The sequence below is a fragment of the Pelophylax lessonae genome (assembly GCF_965119305.1).
Source record: "Pelophylax lessonae genome assembly, chromosome: 1".
Classification (NCBI taxonomy): Eukaryota; Metazoa; Chordata; class Amphibia; order Anura; family Ranidae; genus Pelophylax; species Pelophylax lessonae.
In genome coordinates this window covers 854,752,171-854,773,450 of record NC_138768.1, presented here as the reverse complement: position 1 = coordinate 854,773,450, position 21,280 = coordinate 854,752,171, and the positions used below count along the sequence as shown (strand labels likewise).

General features: G+C 46.8%; 1 protein-coding gene across 1 annotated transcript; it reads right to left on the bottom strand.

Annotated features, from left to right (window-relative positions):
- Window positions 1–341: 341 nt before the first annotated feature.
- Window positions 342–15,234, bottom strand: LOC309560796 (sepiapterin reductase-like). The gene is made up of 3 exons (XM_082264470.1): window positions 14,767–15,234; window positions 1,993–2,283; window positions 342–562 (listed from the first exon to the last, which is right to left on the bottom strand). Exons 1-3 carry the CDS (start codon window positions 15,212–15,214, stop codon window positions 375–377), a joined length of 927 nt encoding a protein of 308 aa, XP_082120596.1. The 5' UTR covers window positions 15,215–15,234; the 3' UTR covers window positions 342–374.
- Window positions 15,235–21,280: the final 6,046 nt, after the last annotated feature.

The window sequence follows — 21,280 nt, the reverse complement described above, 5'->3', positions numbered from 1 at the left end:
TAATGGGAGGACTAGTGCCCCATCAATGGCATCAAAGGGAGGAATAGTGTCCCACAGTTTCTGATAGTGTGGGAAACATTGTCCCAAGGGCCGCATAAAAGCTAGCAAAGGGCCGCAGTTTGGAGACCACTGATCTAGTGTGTTTTGTTGTGTCAGGACATTTGTTTAGGATTTCACAATGGGGTGCATACAAGGCCTTACTAAATCAGGAAACAGACACATACTTATTCCAAAAGCACCCACAGTCATCAGTGCAGTTAGCACACTGGGAGCTGTACAGAAACCAATAAGCACATGACATTATAGGAACAGATTCTCATTTTTTCCAAGCAGACTGAGAAACCACACAACTGGCACTAATCAAATGACTGATACTAATCAAAAAAATCCACGTGCTGGCCAGATTTAAAGTTGTCTTTCTCGAGAATGTCCAGCATTTTCTTTGCGGATACATGACAGTCAATAAGTTCTCCACTTCTCTTCATTTCAATGAAATGATGGCGCACCTCAGAATCTGCCGTGTGACTCTGCACCTGGTCCTGCATGGCGTTATTCATGGGCCCTGTATGATGGATGAATAGAAAGCACATTAAGTGGGTCAGCCTGAATTCTTTATAAAGTGTGTAAAAAGAATACATATTCAGTATATTTGTCTGATCTCTTTAAAAACTCGGCCAGTACAGAAAAATACCAAAAAACCCTTCAAAAATAAATGCACATAACTTTTTTCCAAAGGCCAGTCCAAAGATGTCATGGTCATTCCTTCCTCTTTTCCTTCAATGCTGGTGTGCGGTCCTTCCTGCTGCACTGAATGCCACTGGTATAATGTGTGTGATCACTCTTCAGATGTCCTCTGAGCCCATAATGATGTGATATGAAAGCTACAAGGGGTGGGACCATGGCAGCCCAAGCCCAGGGGGCTTTAGAGCTATGAATTCATAGGGAGATGTACACAGGGCCAGTGCTAACACTAGGCGAACTAGGCAGCCGCCTAGGGCGCACTGCCACCTAGGGCGCAGCCGTGGTCAGTGCCACATTCCTCTCCTGTCATCCCCAGTGGATGTCACCTCTAGAGAGGGGAGCAGTGTGTACACGAAGGGTTGTGTAGGGTTAAAAGGGGGGCAGTGTGTATAGGAAGGGGGGTGTAGGGTTAAAGGGGGTGAAGCATTAAAGGAGGGTAGTGTGTGCAGGAAGAGGGTGTAGCTTTAAAGGGGGGCACTGTGTGCAGGAAGGGGGGGCAGTGTGTTCAGGAAGGGAGGTGTAGGGTTAAAGGAGGGCAGTGTGTACAGGAAGAGGGGTGTAGGATTAAAGAGGGCAGTATATACAGGAAGGGGAGTGTAGGGTTAAAAGGGGGGGGGGCATTATGTGCAGGAAGAGGGGCAATGTGTACAGTTTTTTTTTGGGGGGTGCAAGTAACTGGTCTTGCCTAGGGCGCAAAATAGTCTAGCACCGGCCCTGGATATACACACCCAATGGTGCTTCCTTTATCAAAAAGGGACCTTCACATTATTACTGCATGACAATGCTTCAGCTTTTACACTGAAGATAAAGGATTAGCCAGGTAGATGGAAGTAGTCCATGGTCCTCCCCTATCTCTGTTCATATTTATTTTCTTTTGCACTTTTGCATTAAGCGTTTATTACACATGTGTCTCCAGGCCAATTCATGTGGCCCTCACCCACCTCTTGCAGCTGCAGGAAAGCTCCATCCCTCTTCTGATCCTCCTCCAGATCCTGCACTTTCTGCCCAGCAATGCCCTCAGCTTCTTCCCAGTAGCAGCACAAGATAAGGGGGGGGTGCACGGTATTGTAAGGGAGGGTAGGGGGACTCTTGACATCTGATGTAAGGAGGGGTGGGGTGCTCTGGACATCTAGTCTTACAGATACAACCGGCCCATTGAGGGCAATCATAATGCTGATATGGCCCGAGATTAAATTGAGTTTGACACCCCTGGTTTATTACATTGAATTTTACAGGAAAGTGAGTAGTTACCTGGTGCGTAGTTGAGTACGCAGACATCCGTCTCTTCCTCGGCCAGAACCTTGAACATCATATCCCGAGCCGCCTTTCCAGCACAGTACAATGTCCAGGACTTAAATGGTTGCAGGGCAGCCAGAGATGTGACATTGACCACCAGCCGCTGCAGCCCAGGACGTCTCTGAAAAACCTTCAGCAGGGAGGAGGTCAGACACAGTGCTGATGACACAATGAAGGAGAAATATCTGTCCACCTCTAGAGGGTCTGTGAAATCCACAAATGATTTGGTAATATCGCCCAGAGAACCTGCAAAGGAAGAAGACACTTTTAGACTTACAAGTGTATGGAGATGAAGGAAATAAATTCAATAGTTCTGGTGAGGTGGCTCCCACACAGCAAGGCTTCCCTCGATGGGCACCCAACATTGGCCCAAATCATAGAAATACAGAAAAAGAAGGGCTAGACCAAAAGCAGATAAAAGTGTCCAAGCAAGTTTTAATTGTTGGTAACATAGTCACAGGGCCGCCATCAGACATTTTGGGGCCCCTTACACAGTTTTAGGCCTGGGCCCCCTGGTCCCCCCATCTCCCCTATCCCTAGACCTGACCATCTACATTCCCCTGGGCCCGGCCACTGGCAGTCCCACTGAGTCCAATTCCATGTCCTCCTCCTCCAGTCTCATCTCCCCGATCCCATGTCCTCCTCTTGCAGGAATTCTGAATCCAGGATAATTCAGCACAGCACAATGAACATACACATTCAGCAGTGTATGAGCACAGCGTCATATCCCAGGATCACACTATGGGGTTTTAACTCCTCCATAATTTAGCCACTTAGGAAACAAACTGCTTACTTTATGTATACTTTTTAGACGGAAATAGAATTTCTAATAGGGTTATATCATTGCATGAGATTTTCCCTCACTTCCTGTCTTAGTGTCATCAGAACAGGAAGTGGGGGAATATCACTGTGGGGAACTAGCTTGCAATTGTTGCCTTATAATGTCCATAGTATATATAAAAGGAAACAATTGCTGGCTATATCCCCACCGGGAGATTCCCTCACTTCCTGTCCCAGTGACACCAAGACAGGAAGTGAGGGGAAATCTTCTGGAATGATATAACCCTGTTACATGTTCTATTTATGTAGCAAACTTAAAAATATACAAAGCAAACATCTTTTTTTCCCATGTTGCCAAAATTATGGATTAATTAAAGAAACATTATTTGTTTGTCCCGTGGCTTGCAGGAAAAACGTTTTGGCTTGATTCCCCCATCAACACAGACAGGGGAAACCCTCCTGCGGAGCCATTGTGTTCTCCCGGTGCTGCCCCTGCCAGAAAAACACAGTGATTATTGCTAGTGGCTACAAGAGCTGCTAGCGATAAGTGTGTGTAAAATCTGACAGACTGGTTGTACGTTGTCCTCAAGTTGATCGATCAATGGCCATACATAGTTTAAATCTGCATCTCAAATGAATCAATCCCATTTACATATAACACTCCATAAAGGAGAATGGAGGGGCTTATCAGGTCTGCGTGAAAAATGAACAGCCACACCCAATCAGACAGCTCATGTTAAAAGGGACCTGAAAAGCAATCTGCATGGCTTGCTTTTCCGAGCATTGGCTAGTTTAGTGAACCTGGACTAATAACAGTCACTGTAATGCTACCCATACTGCTGTCCTTTTAACATGGTGACAAAAGTTGATACCTATGCTACATGTGTGTAAAGTTACTTTCACTCTGCTAAATGGACAGCAATAAGGTTGTAAATACAGTGACTGTAATTAACATGCCAAGGGCTATGAACTGTACATGTATTCTAGCTAAATCTAGCAGCTTCAGTAGGAAACATTTATTTTTCATCTCTCTTACCTCCATCTCTGCAGCAGGTTTTTTTTGCAGAGGAATTCTATCCCATCAGCAGAGGAAGCACAAGGCTGTGCAGTGATGGACAGTGCACCCTGTGTACCCATTGGCTAGGGAGGCAGCAGGAAGCGGATCAGCCTGCCTCCTGTTACCTCCTCAGCCAATGAGTAGCTGAAAGGCTCTTAAGTCCCTCCCTCATAACATCTCCTGAGTCCCAGCCCTGCCAGCTAGTTTACTGTGCTTACTATGAATTTATCCTTCTGCGCTTCTCCTGCCTTATGTGTCACCTGGCTACTGTCTCCTGCACACTTCATGGATGCCGGGTCCGGGGCCCCTACAGGCACTCGGGCCCCCTACATGTGTATTGGCTGTCCCCCCCTGATGGCGGCCCTGCATAGTCATATAAACCAAGCCAACATGTTTTGGGGGCAGCACAACTCTCCCTTCATCAGGGATCAACACAGAATAAAACCTGGAAAGACTCAGAGGAAACAGTGACTTTACAGATCTGTGTTGTATATTATAACCTGCATTGAAGTCACCACATGGAGAAACAACTTGAACACAGCAATGCTGTTTTCTCTAAGGCCTTCCAAGTCTTAGCTTGTGTTGAGCCCTGATGATGGGGGAGTTGTGTTGCCATTGAAACGTGTTGTTTTTTTTTTTACTTTTTTTTACCAGCAATTCAAATTTCCTTTGACTCTTTTAAATAATTTTGGTCTGGCACTCCTTTCTCTATTTGTATAGTTTGAGCCACAATTGACAGCTGTGTTTGGCACAGATTGTTCAGTGGCTCAGCTGTGCATAAATGGCCAGTAGGGAGAAGTAAATGTTCATTGGTTCAATTTGTCAATAATTTCTAATTTAAAGAGAAACTTCATCCTCTAAACAAAAATTTAAAAGTCAGCAGCTACAAATATTGTATCTGCTGACTTTTAAAACAACACACACTTAGCTGTCCCAGGATCCAGCGATGTCCTCACCATACCCGGCTCTTTGCCGGTCTTCAGGTCCAGACACCGGCATCCTAACTGTGTGACTCTTTGCGGCTTCACAGCCCACTGTGCATATGCAAGCTAAGCAGCTGTGCCCTGTGAATGGTCCCACAGTTTCCTGGGACCTGTGACGTGTCCCAAGAGGCTGCGTGGGAAGAGGGTGGCGAACTTCTGCTCAGATTGCCGCAGTCATCCGACCAGAAGAGGGAGGGGACCCTCCAAAAAAGACATTCCAAATATAGGAAATGGAAGGGGGGGGTAAGAAAAAAATAGACCTTCCCTATTTGGGTGAAGTTCCACTTTAAAGTCAAACTGCATTAAAGTCTATTGGGGGGGGGGGGGGGCGAAACTTGCTAATCATTTCAAGCCAATATTAAGGCTAATAGGCAAAGGATTGTCAATGAAAGGGCATGGGGAGCTGGGCAATGCCAACGGGGATGTATACCAATCTTTTACACTCAAATTTAAGGATGGCATGGAAAAACAACAATACTTTCAATCAGAAGCTTTAGAGACAAAAAGGGTATTATGGAACAATATAATTTTCAGAGATGGTGTCAGCGCTTCTGTATTCTCTTTAACATAACTTTTACATTATTGCTTGACCTTAAAGTAGAACTAAAGGCAACATTTTTTTTTCATATTGGATAGAATAAGGGAGGGTTTTAATCCCTGTCAGATTTATTTTCCCCATCTGTGTCCCATTGCAGAGATTTCCCTTCACTTCCTCTCCCATACCCAAACAGGACATGAGAAGAAATCACTGCAACTTAAAGCGACTCTTCAAAAATTTAATCATCTTTCCATCTACTAAATCCTCTGCCCAGGGCCAGATTAAGAACCTCATGGGCCTGGAGCTGAGGATTTTGGTGGGCCTTTTTATGTAAAATAAATATAATAAAAATGCAAACAAATAAATACTTAAATTTAATAGAGAGGGGAGTGAGAAGGAGAGGGGGATGGGGTGAGAGAAAGAGGAGGATGAGAGAAAGAGAGAGGGGTAAGAGGGTTAGAGAGGTGAGAGAGGGGGGAGAGAGACAGAGAGGGGGGTGAGAGAGGGAGAGAGAGGCGGAGGGAGAGAGAAGGAGCAAGAGAGAGGGGTGAGAGAGAGAGGTGAGAAGAGAGAGGGGTGAGAGAGAGAGAGGGGGTGAGAGAGAGAGGGGTGAGAGGGTTAGAGAGGTGAGAGAGGGGGGAGAGCGAGAGGTGGGGGAGAGAGCAGAGAGAGGGGAGGGAGAGAGAAGGAGCAAGAGAGAGGGGTGAGGGAGAGAGGTGAGTGGAGAGAGAGGGGGGTGAGAGAGAGAGGGGGGTGAGAGAGAGAGAGGGAGAGAGAGAGAGAGGGGGTGAGAGAGAGAGGGGAGGAGAGAGAGAGGGGGAGGGAGAGGTGAGAGGGAGAGTGAGAGAGGGGAGGGAGCGAGAGAGAGGTGTGTGAGAGAGAGAAGGGGTGAGAGAGAGAGGGGGGGGTGAGAGAGAGGGATTGGTGAGGGAGAGAGAGGGGGTGAGAGAGAGAGAGGGAGAGAGAGAGAGAGAGGGGGTGAGAGAGAGAGGGGAGGAGAGAGAGAGGGGGAGGGAGAGGTGAGAGGGAGAGTGAGAGAGGGGAGGGAGCGAGAGAGAGGTGTGTGAGAGAGAGAAGGGGTGAGAGAGGGGGGGGGGGTGAGAGAGAGGGATTGGTGAGGGAGAGAGAGGGGGTGAGAGAGAGGGGTGAGAGGGTTAGAGAGTTGAGAGAGGGGAGGTGAGAGAGCGGAGAGAGAGGGGAGGGAGAGAGAAGGAGCAAGAGAGAGGGGTGAGAGAGAGAGGTGAGAGGAGAGAGAGAGGGGGTGAGAGAGAGAGAGGGGGGTGAGAGAGGGAGAGAGAGAGAGGGGGGGTGAGAGAGAGAGGGGGGAGAGAGAGAGGGAGAGGTGAGAGTGAGAGAGGGAGAGGGACCGAGAGAGAGAGAGAGAGAGAGAGAGGTGTGAGAGAGAGGTGAGATGAGAGGAGAGAGAGAGAGAGAGAGAGAGAGAGGTGTGAGAGAGAGGTGAGATGAGAGGAGAGAGAGGTGTGAGAGAGAGGTGAGATGAGAGGAGAGAGAGAGAGAGGTGTGAGAGAGAGGTGAGATGAGAGGAGAGAGAGAGGTGTGAGAGAGAGGTGAGATGAGAGGAGAGAGAGAGAGAGAGAGAGAGAGAGGTGTGAGAGAGAGGTGAGATGAGAGGAGAGAGAGGTGTGAGAGAGAGGTGAGATGAGAGGAGAGAGAGAGAGAGGTGTGAGAGAGAGGTGAGATGAGAGGAGAGAGAGAGGTGTGAGAGAGAGGTGAGATGAGAGGAGAGAGAGGTGTGAGAGAGAGGTGAGATGAGAGGAGAGCGAGAGAGAGAGAGAGAGAGGTGTGAGAGAGAGGTGAGATGAGAGGAGAGAGAGGTGTGAGAGAGAGGTGAGATGAGAGGAGAGAGAGGTGTGAGAGAGAGAGAGGTGAAAGACAATGTTCATTTCGTCGACTAAAATATTTTCGTCTACTAAATTAACACTATTTTAGTCAACTAAAATACCACTAAAACAATTCAGATGACTAAAAAACAACTAAAACTAAAATGGCATTTTAGTCATAAGACCAAAAATACAACTAAAACTAGAATTACATTTTAGTCAAAAGACTACAACTAAAACTAAATTGAAAATTGACATAAAAATGAACACTACTTTTCTGGCCATTTCTAAATCGACAACACAAACCCATCCAGAGCCTGTAATAATATTATATTAAAGTACTGCATAAGTAAGGGGCATTTACTAAGCTGCTGAAAGAGAAAAAAAAATTAAGATAAAGGCTTTTCTTATATTTTTTCCTAATATTTAATGTTGGAAATATATTCAGGTAATACAGTATGTGCATTGACATTACAGCCAAAGGAGTTTACAGTTTTTTTTTTTCTGTATTTTAAAGTTGCACTTCTGTTTGTCAAAAAGCAATATTTTTATTTGTTTATGAAACTTGGTTTTATTTATAAAGACGTTATATATCACAATGGCTAAGCCCCCGTTCACATAGGGGCGATCCGACTTCGGGTGGCGACCTCCGAGATCGCGGTGCGAGCAGCGCGCCGCGACCTCGGAGCGGCCGCCACGGACTTCATAACATTGAAGTCTATGGCGGTCGCCTCCGGGTCGCCCCAAAGAAGCTCTGGACCCTTTTTCTAGGTCGGAGCGACTTGTGTCGTTCCTATTAGAACTGGTCCGCAGCTTCCCTATGGAAGGCGACCTGCGGCGACCTGTGAGGCGACCAGGTCGCCTCACAGGTCGCCCTAGTGTGAACGGGGGCTAAATCTGTGTCTGTAGTGCACAAACCTTAATACTATAAATATTACCATGTAATTATATTTTTACTCCAGGAGTATATAATTCGTTTTTGAGATTCTAGAATGTTTTCTAAATGTTTAAATAATGCATTACAATTTACAGTCTGGGAACCTAAGCCGTCCGATCCCGCCCCCTTCACAGCCCAGCGCTCCAGTGAGCGCAGGGGGGCAGAACCAGGAGCCGATGATCGCTCAGTTCTCAGTCTTGGAGCCGGCAGGGGACAAACGCAGCATCGGACTGATGCAGCATCGTGCATCCACCTAGGTAGGTATGTTTTAAGAAAAAAAAAAAACATTCCCATACTTCTCTTTTAAGGCTAGGATCACATCTGTGCGGGTGGTGCCGCTGCAGGACCCGCACAAATACTGGCAGCCGCAACCACCCACACAGAGAAATACGGGACTAATCCAAATGGCACGTCACCCGCACTGGAAAATGCACCCGTACTTGGAACGATTCCAAAAATGAATGCAGGGACCTCTTTCTTCTGTCTTTTTTGTTTATAGCGCAGAAAATAAAAACCACAGAGGTGATGAAATACCACCAAAAGAAAGCTCTATTTGTATGATAAAAGAAATACATTTTACTTGGGTACAGTGTCGCACGACTGTGCAATTGTCAGTTCAAGTAGCGCAGTGCTGCATCGCAAAAAATGGCCTGGTCATGAAGGGGGGTAAACCTTCTGGAGCTGAAGTGGTTAAATCAGGAAAAACAGGTCAAACTGGTGTATGTCTACATTTTTTGGGCAGTTTGTCCTGAGAGCTCCAGGTTGGCAACTATGAATCGGAAACAGGGAGGTCTGGTTCCCAATCAACCTGATTACTGTGATAGCCTCTGATTGGCTGATCCTTGCTTGAAGAATAAATTGTAAACAAAAAAAAATGTAAAAAAAAAAAAAAAAAAACTCCAATAGTAATAATAAAAAATAAAGATAAAACCGCTAGTTCAGGATTTGATCTAGGTCAGTGTTAGGCCCCTTTCCCGCAGCCATTCCGATCAGGTCAGTTTTTCAGGAGGACCTGATTGGAAGGTCCATTCCTCCCTATGGTTAGGTGGGTGTAAACAGACTTGTGTCCATTTACACCTGCTTACTTCCAGATCCGATTGGATCCGCTAAAAAAAATGGGAGGGGTTTTGTCTTTATGATATCAATGTACAAATACAGTACTGGTGATCCTAGCATAGGGAACAAACTTTTCAGTGAAAGGGAATTTAAAAAGACATGGCCATTCACTAAAACTAGAATAGAAGTGGTTTAACCTTAAACTGCGTAAAGGGTTCTTTACTGTCAGAGCGGTAAGGATGTGGAATTCTCTTCCACAAGCAGTGGTATCAGCAGGGAGTGTCGATAGTTTCAAACAGCAAACACACATACAGTACACACACTTATCATAGGTTGAACTAGATGGACTGGTGTCTTTTTTCAACCTCCCTAACTATGTAACTATGTCTTCTTCTGTTAAAGCGGAGTTCCAGCCTCAAAATCGATAAAATCGATTTTGGGCCATCGCTTGCTAAGGGGAACCTGAAAAAGAAATGGATAATGGCGATTTTTTTTTTTTGGTCACTTACCTTGATATTGAAGAAAATATACTTACCTTCCTTCCACTTCCTCCCTCTATGGCCGCGGCTCGTGCCGTCACTTCCGGTTTGCGATGACTCCTGGGAGCTGAACGGCATCGCTCCCAGGAGTCAATGCGCCTGCACCGGCCCCGCTCGTCACATTTCCGGTGCAGGCGCGGCATTCCCTGCTAAACAGCTTCTGGGCATGCCCAGAAGCTGTGCAGGGATGCCGCGCTTGCACCAGGGGTGATGAGCGGGGCCGTTACAGTGCATTGTGGGACTCCAACGCCACCGAAGAGGCCGCAGAAGAGGACGCCCTGGCTTCAGCTGCCCACACCTGAGATGGCAGCGCTGGAGAAGAAATTTTCAAGGTAAATATTTCTTACAGGTAAGTGCGACCCGGGACAGTTCAGAGGCTATCCATTATGGAATGTACTAGCCATGACTGTCCCGGGGGTATTTTTAGCTAAAATTGACCCCCAAGGCTAAAACTCCGCTTTAAAGACTACAGGGATATACGATGTACTAGTGACAGCAAACACACTTACACACACTTATCATAGGTTGAACTGGATGGGCAGGTGTCTTTTTAAAACCTCCCTAGCTATGTAACAATGTCTTCTTCTGTTAAGGCGGGTCGGAAGGTAGGCGGGTGTAAACGGACAGCTGACTCCTTTTACTACCGGCCGCCCATCGAGCAGAGTAGGCTCTGTCTGTGCCCGCTCTACCCAAACTGAGCAGACACGGATGTGTCATGCGCCCGCTCTGCTCTGATTAGCAGGGGATTTGTGGGCTGATCCCCTGCTGATCGGAACAAAATCCACCCCCTATGAAAGGGGCCTTAGATGTAGGGGCAAGATTAGGGTCAAAGGTCATAGTCAGAGTATAAGGTCAGTGTGTTTTAGGCAGGATTAAAAAAAGAAAAGCAAAATGTGCACTGTTATTTCTGGGCCGCTGTTCTATCAGAAAACCATACCCCATCAGAATTCCATACCTCCATCATTTCCGGTGCGGATCAGCTGTGGCTTCGCCATGCACCAGCTGTAGCCGCGTCACACATCCTAGTGCGCATGCGCGTAATAGGTAGGGAATTTAGATACCATCGTAACGGATCATGCAAAAGTCCTAGTGCGCATGTGCACCAATGGGTCGGGCGGCGGCATCTCTTATAACAGACATCCATCCGATCTCCATGCCCCACACTGCACCGACCCGACACTGCACCGACCCGACAATCCGATCTCAGTGCCCCACACTGCACCAACCCGACAATGGCACATAGTTATCAAATGTACAGTGGGCGTGCGCGTGGGGGTAGGGAATAGGATTGTCCCATTGTCGGGTCAGTGCAGTGTCTGGCCGGTGCAGTGTGGGGCATGGAGATCGTATTGTGGGTGTTTTGTGTTTGGCACTGATTGCCTGCAGCTTTGTGTTCATCACTTGATTATTTATATAGGGATTGCGCTGATTATTTTCACTTTCTATGGAGATCGTATGCATGTTTGTTATAAGAGATGCCGCGGCCCGACCCGTTGGTGCACATGCGCACTAGGACTTTTGCCTGACTTGTTGCAATGTTATCAAAATTCCCTACCTAGTCCGCGCATGCGCAGTAGGACTTGTGACGCGGCTACAGCTGATGCATGACGAAGCCACAGCTGATCCGCATCCGGAAATGACGGAGGTATGGTTTTCCGATAGGGTATGGTATTCTGACAGAACACCGTACAAACAAGAAATAACATAAGCATATGTGGTATCTCAGCGATCGTCAGGAGAAGGAGAATTTATTCTGGGCTGTTCTTAGGTGGTGGGTTATGGTAATAGCAAGAAATATACAGCTAAATAAAAAAATAAATAAATATATAAATACAATTTTTTACTATTTTATGCCAGTTTTCCTTTAGAAAAAAAAAAAAAAAATCAGGAGATATCCATTACCATCTACCACCAAATAAAATGGCTACATTTGTCCTAAAAAAAAAAAAAACGGGGTATAATTCACCTGGATACACAAAGTAGTTGCAATGATATGTACAGTTTTACTAACACATGTCAAAGTTGCTAAAATATGTTCAGGCGTTAGTTTTACCCTCCGTCATGAAGGGGTTAAGCAGCAGCCATCCACATGTAGTACTTATATTAACCGCTTGCCGACCGCCGCAAGTAGATTTACTGCGGCGGTCAGCCCCGGCCAGGCAGAGTGACGTTAATTAACGTCACTAGCCTGGGAGGGTCTGGAGAGCGAGCGCACACCCGCGGGGGCGCGCTCCCGCGCGGTCACGGACCCCCCCCCGCGCATGTGACTGGCGGACCCGATGTCCGCCGGTCACTCGGCGATCGTCGGGGGAGAGGGAGAAAGTCAGGCAGCTTGTGTAAACAAGCCACCTGTCATTCTCCTCAGTGTAAAAACACTGATCAGACGGATCTACTATGTAGAACCGTTGATCAGTGTCCTAACACCTCAAGCCACAGCCAATCACAGTAGAAACCACGCCCCTAGGGACACACACAGCCCCTCCCTCCCTCCCAAATAAAGTTAACCCCTTCACTGCCAGTGTATTTTTACAGTAACAGTGCATATGTATAGCACTGATTACTGTAGAAATGTCACTGGTAACCCCAAAAGTGTCAAAAATGTCAGTCAAGGGTCCGATCTGTCCACTGCAATGTCGCAGTACCGCAAAAAAAATCGCAGATCGCCGCCATTACGCGTTAAAAAAAAAACAACAAAAATGACAAAAATCTTTCCCTTTGTTAGTAAACGCGATAACTTTTGCGCAAACCAATAAAAATACGCTTTTTGCGATTTTTTTTACCAAACATAGGTAGGATAAAACAAATTGGCCGAAAATGTTAAAAAATTTTGATTTTTACATTTTTTTTGGGGAATTTCATAATATTGTTATTTTTGCAAAATGTACGCTCTTTTTTTGTTTATAGCGCAAAAAGTAAAAATCGCACAGGTGATCAAATACCACCAAAAGAAAGCTCTGTTTGTGGGAAAAAAAGGACGTCAAATTTGTTTAGTTACAGCGTCGCACGACCGCGCAATTGTCCGTTAAAGTCACGCAGTGCCGAATTGCAAAATACCCCCTGGTCGTTTAGCAGCCAAATCCTCCGGGGCTTAAGTGGTTAACCACTTTAATACCGGGCACTTCCCTCCCTTCCCGCCCAGGCCAATTTTCCCCTTTTAGCGCTGTTGCATTTTGAATGACAATTGCGCGGTCATGCAACACTGTACCTACACCAAATTTATATCATTTTCCCCCCACAAATAGAGCTTTCTTTTGGTGGTATTTGATCACCTGTGCGATTTTTACTTTTTGCTAAACAAATAAAAAAAGACAGAAAAGTTTGAAAAAAAAAAAAGTTTTTTTGTTTATGCTATACAATTATGTAAATAAATAAGTTTTTTCCTGCACTGATGAGCACTGATGAGACTGCACTGACAGGCACTGATGAGGAGGCAATGATGGGGTGGCACTGATGGGGTGGCACTGATGGGGTGGCACTGATAGGCGGCACTGATAGGCGACACTGATAGGCGACACTGATAGGCACTGATATGTGGCACTGATAGGTAGCACTGATATGCAGCATTGGTGGGCACTGATAGGCGACACTGCTGGGCACTGATAGGCGGCATTGATGGGCACTGATAGGCGGCACTGATGGGCACTGATAGGTGGCACTGACGGGCACTAATGGGCACTGATAGGCAGCACTGGTGGGCACTGATGGGCACTGATGGGCGGCACTGATCGGCACTGATGGGCGGCACTGATGGGCACTAATGGGCACTGATAGGCGGCACTGGTGGGCAATAATGGGCACTGGTGGGCGACACTAAAGGATGGCAATGATGGGCACTTGTGGGCAGCACTGATAGGGAGGACACTAGTGGGCATCACTGATGGGGAGGGCAATGGGGGGCTCCCTGAGCCCTGATCGCCATCCCTGGTGGCCATAGTGGGCATCCCTGGGGTCATAGTGGGCATCCCTGGGGTCATAGTGGGCATCCCTGGTGGATCTAGTGGCATCCCCCCCCCCGAGGGTCTGCACTGGTAATCAATGATCTGATTACCAGTGCCGACCCCCCCCCCCTGTCAGGGGAGCCGCCGATCGGCGCTCCTTTACTCGTGCCTGTCAGGCACGAACTAAGGAAAGCCGATCAACGGCTGTTCCTGTTTTACTATGTGACCAGCCGTGATTGGACACGGCTGATCACATGGTAAAGAGCCTCCGTCAGAGGCTCTTTACCGAGATCGGAGATGCAGGGTGTCAGACTGACACCCCGCATCACCGATCGCCGCTCTGCGCGCCCCCCGGGGGCGCCCAGAGCGGTGTTATCCTGCCGCCGTCATATGACGTCCGGTCAGGATAACTCAACCACATTCCCGCCGTCAATTTGTAATAGGGCGGGCGGGAAGTGGTTAATAGGGCCAACCTAGTGAAGTTCTTAAAATAATTTTTTTTTCCAGAATTTAGCTTTAAAATATTTTAAAGCTGTGTCCCCTTGGAAAGATTTATGATATTTCCTGTCTTAAACTAAATAAACGTTTTATTTTAGACACTTTAACCCAGCCTTTCTCAACCTTCTCAACCTTTTCAACACAGAGGAACCCTTGAAATAACTTTCCGGCCTTAGGGAACCCCTGCTAAAAATATCTATATTTACAAGTTTACATTAGTATGATGGTCAGTGGGTAGAATGCTCCTTACACTTGTGGTCATTGGGAAGAATTACCCCCCTTAGGGATAGTCAAAATGATCAATGGTGTCAGTGGGAACTTATCTGAGAGGCACAAATTGCTAATTGCTCAAGGAACCCCTAGCAACCTCTTGAGGAACCCTGGTTGGGAATGGCTGCTTTAACCCCTCCACAAGAAAAGCAAAGAACTTCCTCTGTCCTAGAAGAGCTGTAAATATTCCAGAGAAACATTGATCAGAATACAATATTTTGGCAATATTTGTCCTTTGAGAAGCAATGTGGTTTTATATTATTGGCAGCCCCATGTGACATTGCGTCCTTACCTGCGTTATTGATAATGAGGATCCTTTGTGCCGCGTCCCGTCCATTCAGCTCCTGTGCAGCTTGCACCGTCTTCTTCACCCCATCTGCTGAGCCCAGGTCTGCTGCCACCCATCTCACTTTAATGTGTGGGTACTGGAGTGTCAGCTCCTCAGCCAAGACACGCATCGCCTGCTCTGTGCGGGCCACCAGCAACAGGGCAGAGCCTGGCGTCACTCTGGGGCACAGTTCCCATGCCACGCTCATGCCAAACCCCCGGGAGGCCCCTGTGATAACACACACCGCAGTGCCCAGGCTGTGGCTGCTGTGCCCGTTTGTGGCATTTAGTGTGAGGTCTCCAGACTGAAAATCAGTTTTCTCCCAACATTCCCTACCATTGTGTCCATTCAGTGTATGCACTGGGGCATCTACATGGCCATTGCTTCCCATCTCCCTGCTCTGCCTGATCATTGTATACAAAGCTCTGTCTATATACTCAACCTTTTTTCTTCTCCTTGCTGCTGCTCTACCTGCTCATTGCAAGTACCGGGCAATTTATATACTCATCCTCCGTCCTGTCACGGTAAATGTCTGTACATGTAACTGTGACATATCTGTTCCTCTCTGTCCTGCAAAGACCCACATTATTACTATCTCTATTTTTAGGATGAATAGTCATGCAAAAATCTGCACATTAGACCTTAAAACCAAATTCTGATACGGTATACTGCAAGCAAATATAGCGTAACATTGTCAGATTAATCAGCAAAAGAAGACTTTCAGTATTTATTAAAGTAAAGTTTAAAATACAAAAAGTTGTAAAAGTTTTATAATACTGTAAAAGTTTTATAATACTATTTTTGGCACATCACACTACAGAGAAATTGTATAATTAAGAAAAAAAAAAAAAAGCTGTGTCATTTATCATTACATAGTTACATACAGTATCTCACAAAAGTGAGTACACCCCTCAAATTTTTGTAAATATTTTATTCTATCTTTTCATGTGACAACACTACATTCACACCTGAGCGTAGCGTTTTTCGCGCGTTTTTTACCGCGATTTTACCGCGATTTTTGCGGCGTTTTTTACCGCGATTTTACCGCGATTTTTACCGCGATTTTTGTGCAGGCGTTTTTAGATTGAATAGAGATCAATGGAAAACGCCTGTAATCTGCCCAAAAAGAAGCTCATGTACTTTTTTGAGCATTGGGCGTTTTGTATACAGCGTCAAAACGCTCAGATGTGAACAGGGGCCATTGAAATGAATAGGATTTGTCTTGTTGGGCGTTTTGAGAGCTGATCCTAGAGCAGAAAAACGCCCCAAAAACGCCCCAAAACGCCTAGATGTGAACGGAGCCTGAAGAAATGACACTTTGCTACAATGTAAAGTAGTGAGTGTACAGCTTGTATAACAGTGTAAATTTGCTGTCCCCTCAAAACAACTCAACACACAGCCAATAATGTCTAAACCACTGGCAACAAAAGTGAGTACACCCCTAAGTGGAAATGTCCAAATTGGGCCCAATTAGCCATTTTTCCTCCCCTGTCTGTGTCATGTGACGCATTAGTGTTACAAGGTATCGGGTGTGAATGGAGAGCAGGTGTGTTAAATTTGGTGTTATCGCTCTCACTCTCTCATACTGGTCACGGGAAGTTCAATATGGCACCTCATGGGAAAGAACTCTCTGAGGATCTGAAAAAAAGAATTGTTGCTCTACATAAAGATGGCCTAGGCTAAAAGAAGATTGCCAAGACCCTGAAACTGAGCTGCAGCACGGTCGCCAAGACCATACAGCGGTTTAACAGGACAGGTTCCACTCAGAACAGGCCTCGCCATGGTCCACCAAAGAAGCTGAGTGCACGTGTTCAGCGTCATATCCAGAGGTTGTCTTTGGGAAATAGACGTACGAGTGCTGCCAGCATTGCTACAGAGGTTGAAGGGGTGGGGGGGGTCAGTCTGTCAGTGCTCAGACCATACGCCGCACACTGCATCAAATTGGTGGTCCCAGAAGGAAGCCTCTTCTAAAGATGATGCACAAGAAAGCCCACAAACATGTCCTGTGGTCTAATGAGTCCAAGATAAACTTATTTGGTTCAGATGGTGTCAAGCGTGTGTGGCAGCAACCAGGTGAGGAGTACAAAAACAAGTGTGTCTTGCCTACAGTCAAGCATGGTGGTGGGAGTGTCATGGTCTGGGGCTGCATGAGTACTGCTGGCACTGGGGAGTTCATTGAGGTAACCATAAATGCCACTGTGTACTGTGACATACTGAAGCAGAGCATAATCCCCTCTCTTTGGAGCCTGGGCCACAGGGCAGTATTCCAACATGATAACGAACCCAACACACACCTCCAAGAAGTCTACTGCCTTGCTAAAGTAGCTTAGGGTAAAAGTGATGGACTGGCCAAGCATGTCTCCAGACCTAAACCCTATTGAGCATCTGTGGGGCATCCTCAAATGGAAGGTGGAGGAGCGCAAGGTCTCTAACATCCACCAGCTCCGTGATGTCGTCATGGAGGAGTGGAAGAGGACTCCAGTGCAACCTGTGAAGCTCTGGTGAACTCCATGCCCAAGAGGGTTAAGGCAGTGCTGGAAAATAATGGTGGCCACACAAAGTATTGACAATTTGGACATTTTGACTTAGGGGTGTACTCACTTTTGTTGCCAGCAGTTTAGACATTATTGGCTGTGTGTTGAGTTATTTTGAGGGGACAGCAAATTTACACGGTTATACAAGCTGCACACTCACTACTTTACATTGTAGCAAAGTGACATTTCTTCAGTGTTGTCACATGAAAAGATATAATAAAACATTTACAAAAATGTGATGGGTGTACTCACTTTTGTGAGATACTGTACAGTGCATACATATTTTGTTATGTTACAGCCCTATTCCAAAATGGATTAAATTCATTAATTTCCTCAAAATATTACAAACAATACCCCATAATCACAACGTGAAATAAGTTTGTTTGAAATCTTTACAAATTTATTAAAAATAAAAAACAAAACAAATCCCATGTACATAAGTATCACAGCCTTTGCTCAATACTTTGTTGAAGCACCTTTGGCACCGATTACAGCCTCAAGTATTTTTGAGTATGATGCTACAAGCTTGGCACACCTATTTTTGGGCAGTTTTTCAATTCTTCTTTGCAGGACCTCTCAAGCTCCATCAGGTTGGATGGGGAGCGTCAGTGCACAGCCATTTTCAGATCTCTCCAGTGTTGTTCAATCGGGTTCAAGTCTGGGCTCTGGCTGGGCCACTCAAGGACATTCACAGTGTTGTCCCGTAGCCACTCCTTTGTTATCTTGGCTGTGTGCTTAGGGTCGTTGTCCTGTTGGAACACGAACCTTCGCCCCAGTCTGAGTTCCAGAGCGCTCTGGAGCAGGTTTTAATCAAGGATGTCTCTGTATATTGCTGCACTCATATTTCCCTCGATCCTGACTAGTCTCTCAGTTTCTGCCGCTGAAAAACCACCCTACTGCATGATGCTGCCACCACCATGCTTCACTTTAGGGATGGTATTGGCTAGGTGATGAGCGGTGCCTGGTTTCCTCCAGACATAACACTTGCCATTCAGGCCAAAAAGTTCAATCTTTGTTTCATCAGACCAGAGAAATCTGTTTTGCATGGTCTGAGAGTCCTTCAGGTGCCTTTTGGCAAACTCCAGGCAGGATGTCATGTGCCTTTTACTGAGAAGTGGCTTCTGTCTGGCCACTCTACCATACAGGCCTGATTGGCGGAGTGCTGCAGAGATGGTTCTTCTGGAAGGTTCTCCTCTCTTCACAGAGAAACGCTGGAGCTCTGTCAGAGTGATCATTGGGTTCTTGGTTACCTCCCTGACTAAGACCCTTCCTTGATCATTCTAGGAAGAGTTCTGGTGGTTTCAAATGTCTTCCATTTACGAATGATAGAGGCCACCGTGCTTATTGGGACGTTCAATGTTTCAGAAATGTTTCTGTACCCTTCCCCAGATCTTTGCCTCCGTACAATCCTTTCTCGGAGGTCTACAGGCAATTCCTTGGACTTCATAGCTTGGTTTGTGCTCTGACATGCACTGTTAACTGTGAGACCTAATATAGACAGGTGTGTGCCTTTCCAAATCATGTCCTATCAACTAAATTTACCACAGGTGGACTCCGATCAAGTTAAAGAAACATCTCAAGGATGATCAGAGGAAACAGGATGCATCTGATCTCAATTTTGAGTGTCATGGAAAAGGCTGTGAATACTTATTTACATGTGATTTTTTTTTGTTTTTTATTTTTAATACATTTGCAAAGATTTCAAACAAACTTCTTTCATGTTGTCATTATGGGGTATTGTTTGTAAAATTTTAAAGGAAAAAGATGAATTTAATCCATTTTGGAATTAGGCTGTAACATAACAAAATGTTGAAAAAGTGAAGCGCTGTGAATACTTTCCTGATTCACTGCAGTTGGTAAGGTTGAGTAAAGACACCAGTCCTTCCAATTCAAGCTGTGTGTGTCACTACCGTTTTCCACATCCCTGTACACAGGGCCGGTGCTAGACTTTTTTACGCCCTAGGCAAGACCAGCTATTTGAGCCCCCCTAAAAAAGGGAAGGGGTTAAAAACTCCTCTATGTCATACCTAGTAACCCTGATCTGATGGTTCCTCCATGTAATGCTGTCATACCCAGTGACCCCCATATTCCCCCATGTCACACCCGGGGACCCTAATGTCCCTCCATGTCACACCCAGGGACTTTGTAGTTTTTCCATGTCACACCCTGGGACCCCAATATTCCTCCATGTCATGCTGTCATACCCACTGACCCTGATGTTCCTCCATGTCACACCCAGGGACCCCGTGTTCCTCAATGTCATGCTGTCATACCCAGTTACCCCAATGTTTCTCTATGTCAGACCCTGATGTTTTTCCATGTCACACTTAGGGACCCTGATGTTCCTCCATGTCACACCTGGGGACCCTGATGTTCCTCCGTGTCACACTTTGGGACCCCAATCCCCCATGGCATACCCAGGGACCCCAATTCATCATTTCACACCTGGTGACCCCGAACCCCTGTTACACCCGGTGACCCCAATCCCCCATGTCACACCTGGTGACTCCGATTCCCCATGGCACACCTGGTGACCCTGATTCCCTTTCATACCAGGGATGCTCAATGTAACACCCAGGGACCCTGATCCCCTGTTCTGGGGACACTCACTGGACGGTATGAAGAGAGTGGCCCGCACTCTGCCCTCCCTCACTGTGATCCTGCTGATTCCTTCTCCCAGGACGCTCCTCTCCTGGACCAAAGTGCTCACCACAGCTCCAACCGGCTCCTGGTGGAAGAAGAAGCAGCAGTCAGAGAGCTCCGCACCTCCTTCATCACCAACCTCCTCAGACCATTCCAGTGCCTCGTCGCTTCTGCCCCAGTAAAGGTTCCGCCCTACAGTGCCGAGCTCTGGCTCAGGTTCAGCTCTCCTCCGCTCCCTGCTTAATACCGACCCAGGGAAATAAACGGCTGCCTACCAACTCAGTGCAGAGAGTCTCTCCCTGCCTGGGGTTAAGGCTGCTCAGCTCCAGCCAAAGAGGATCATCATGCAGGCAGCACTCCGGTGGGCTCCATTCCTGCCTCTTGGGGCCCCTCCAACAGTGGTGGAAAGCCAGGACCTGGTAGTTCTGCCACTGCCCAAGACACCTGGCATCTTACCCTGTCCCTTCTTCCTCCCCCACCGCCACCACTCCCCTCATTTCACAAAAATCATTCATGATGGAGAGAGAGTGCCGACTCGTGGCTGCGCCCCTAAGTGGCAATGCGCCCTAGGTGGCTGCCTAGTTTGCCTAGTGGAAGCACCGGCCCTGCCTGTACATTGCTTTCCAAGAAACACATCGAAAAGATTTTTTGAATTTATTTACACTTCTGCTGACACCACCAACTGTGGAAGGGAGTTCCAAATCCTCACTGCTCTTGAAGTGATTGTAAAGTCTTGTGTTTTTTTTTTTAAATATATACTTACCTGCTCTGTGTAGTGGTTTTGCACAGGGCAGCCCGGATCCTCCTTTTCAGGGGTCTCTCTTCGCTGCTCCTGGCCCCTCCCTCCCATCAAGTGCCCCCACAGCAAGCAGTTTGCTATGGGGGCACCCGAGCTGAGCTGCAGCTCCGTGTGTTCATTCGGACAAGGAGATGCCGTTAGGCTCTGTCCCTTCTCTCTCCTGATTGGCTAACTGACTTTGATTAACAGCAGCAGGAGCCAATGGCGCCGCTGCTGTGCCTCAGCCAGTCAGGAGGGAGAGTCCCGGACAGCTGAGGTACTCGTGGACTTCGCTGGACAGAGATGGGGCTCAGGTAAGTATTATGGGGTGCTGGGGAGGCTGCTACACCCAGAAGGCTTTTTATCTTAATGCACAGAATGCATTAAGATAAAAAACCTTCTGCCTTTACAACTCCTTTAAAGTAAAGAACCCATGACACAGTTTAACAAAGGCATAATATAGCAGCGAGAAATAAGCCCCTTGGTAGTCATGGCTGATTGCAATCAATTGAAAATAGGGGTG

Excerpts from the sequence above, each read along its gene's own strand:
- LOC309560796 (XM_082264470.1), bottom strand. The coding sequence starts at position 15,214 with ATGATCAGGCAGAGCAGGGAGATGGGAAGCAATGGCCATGTAGATGCC. Across the intron at positions 2,284-14,766 it reads CCTCATTATCAATAACGCAG|GTTCTCTGGGCGATATTACC; the intron begins GTAAGGACGCAA and ends CTTCCTTTGCAG. Across the intron at positions 563-1,992 it reads CGTACTCAACTACGCACCAG|GGCCCATGAATAACGCCATG; the intron begins GTAACTACTCAC and ends TCCATCATACAG.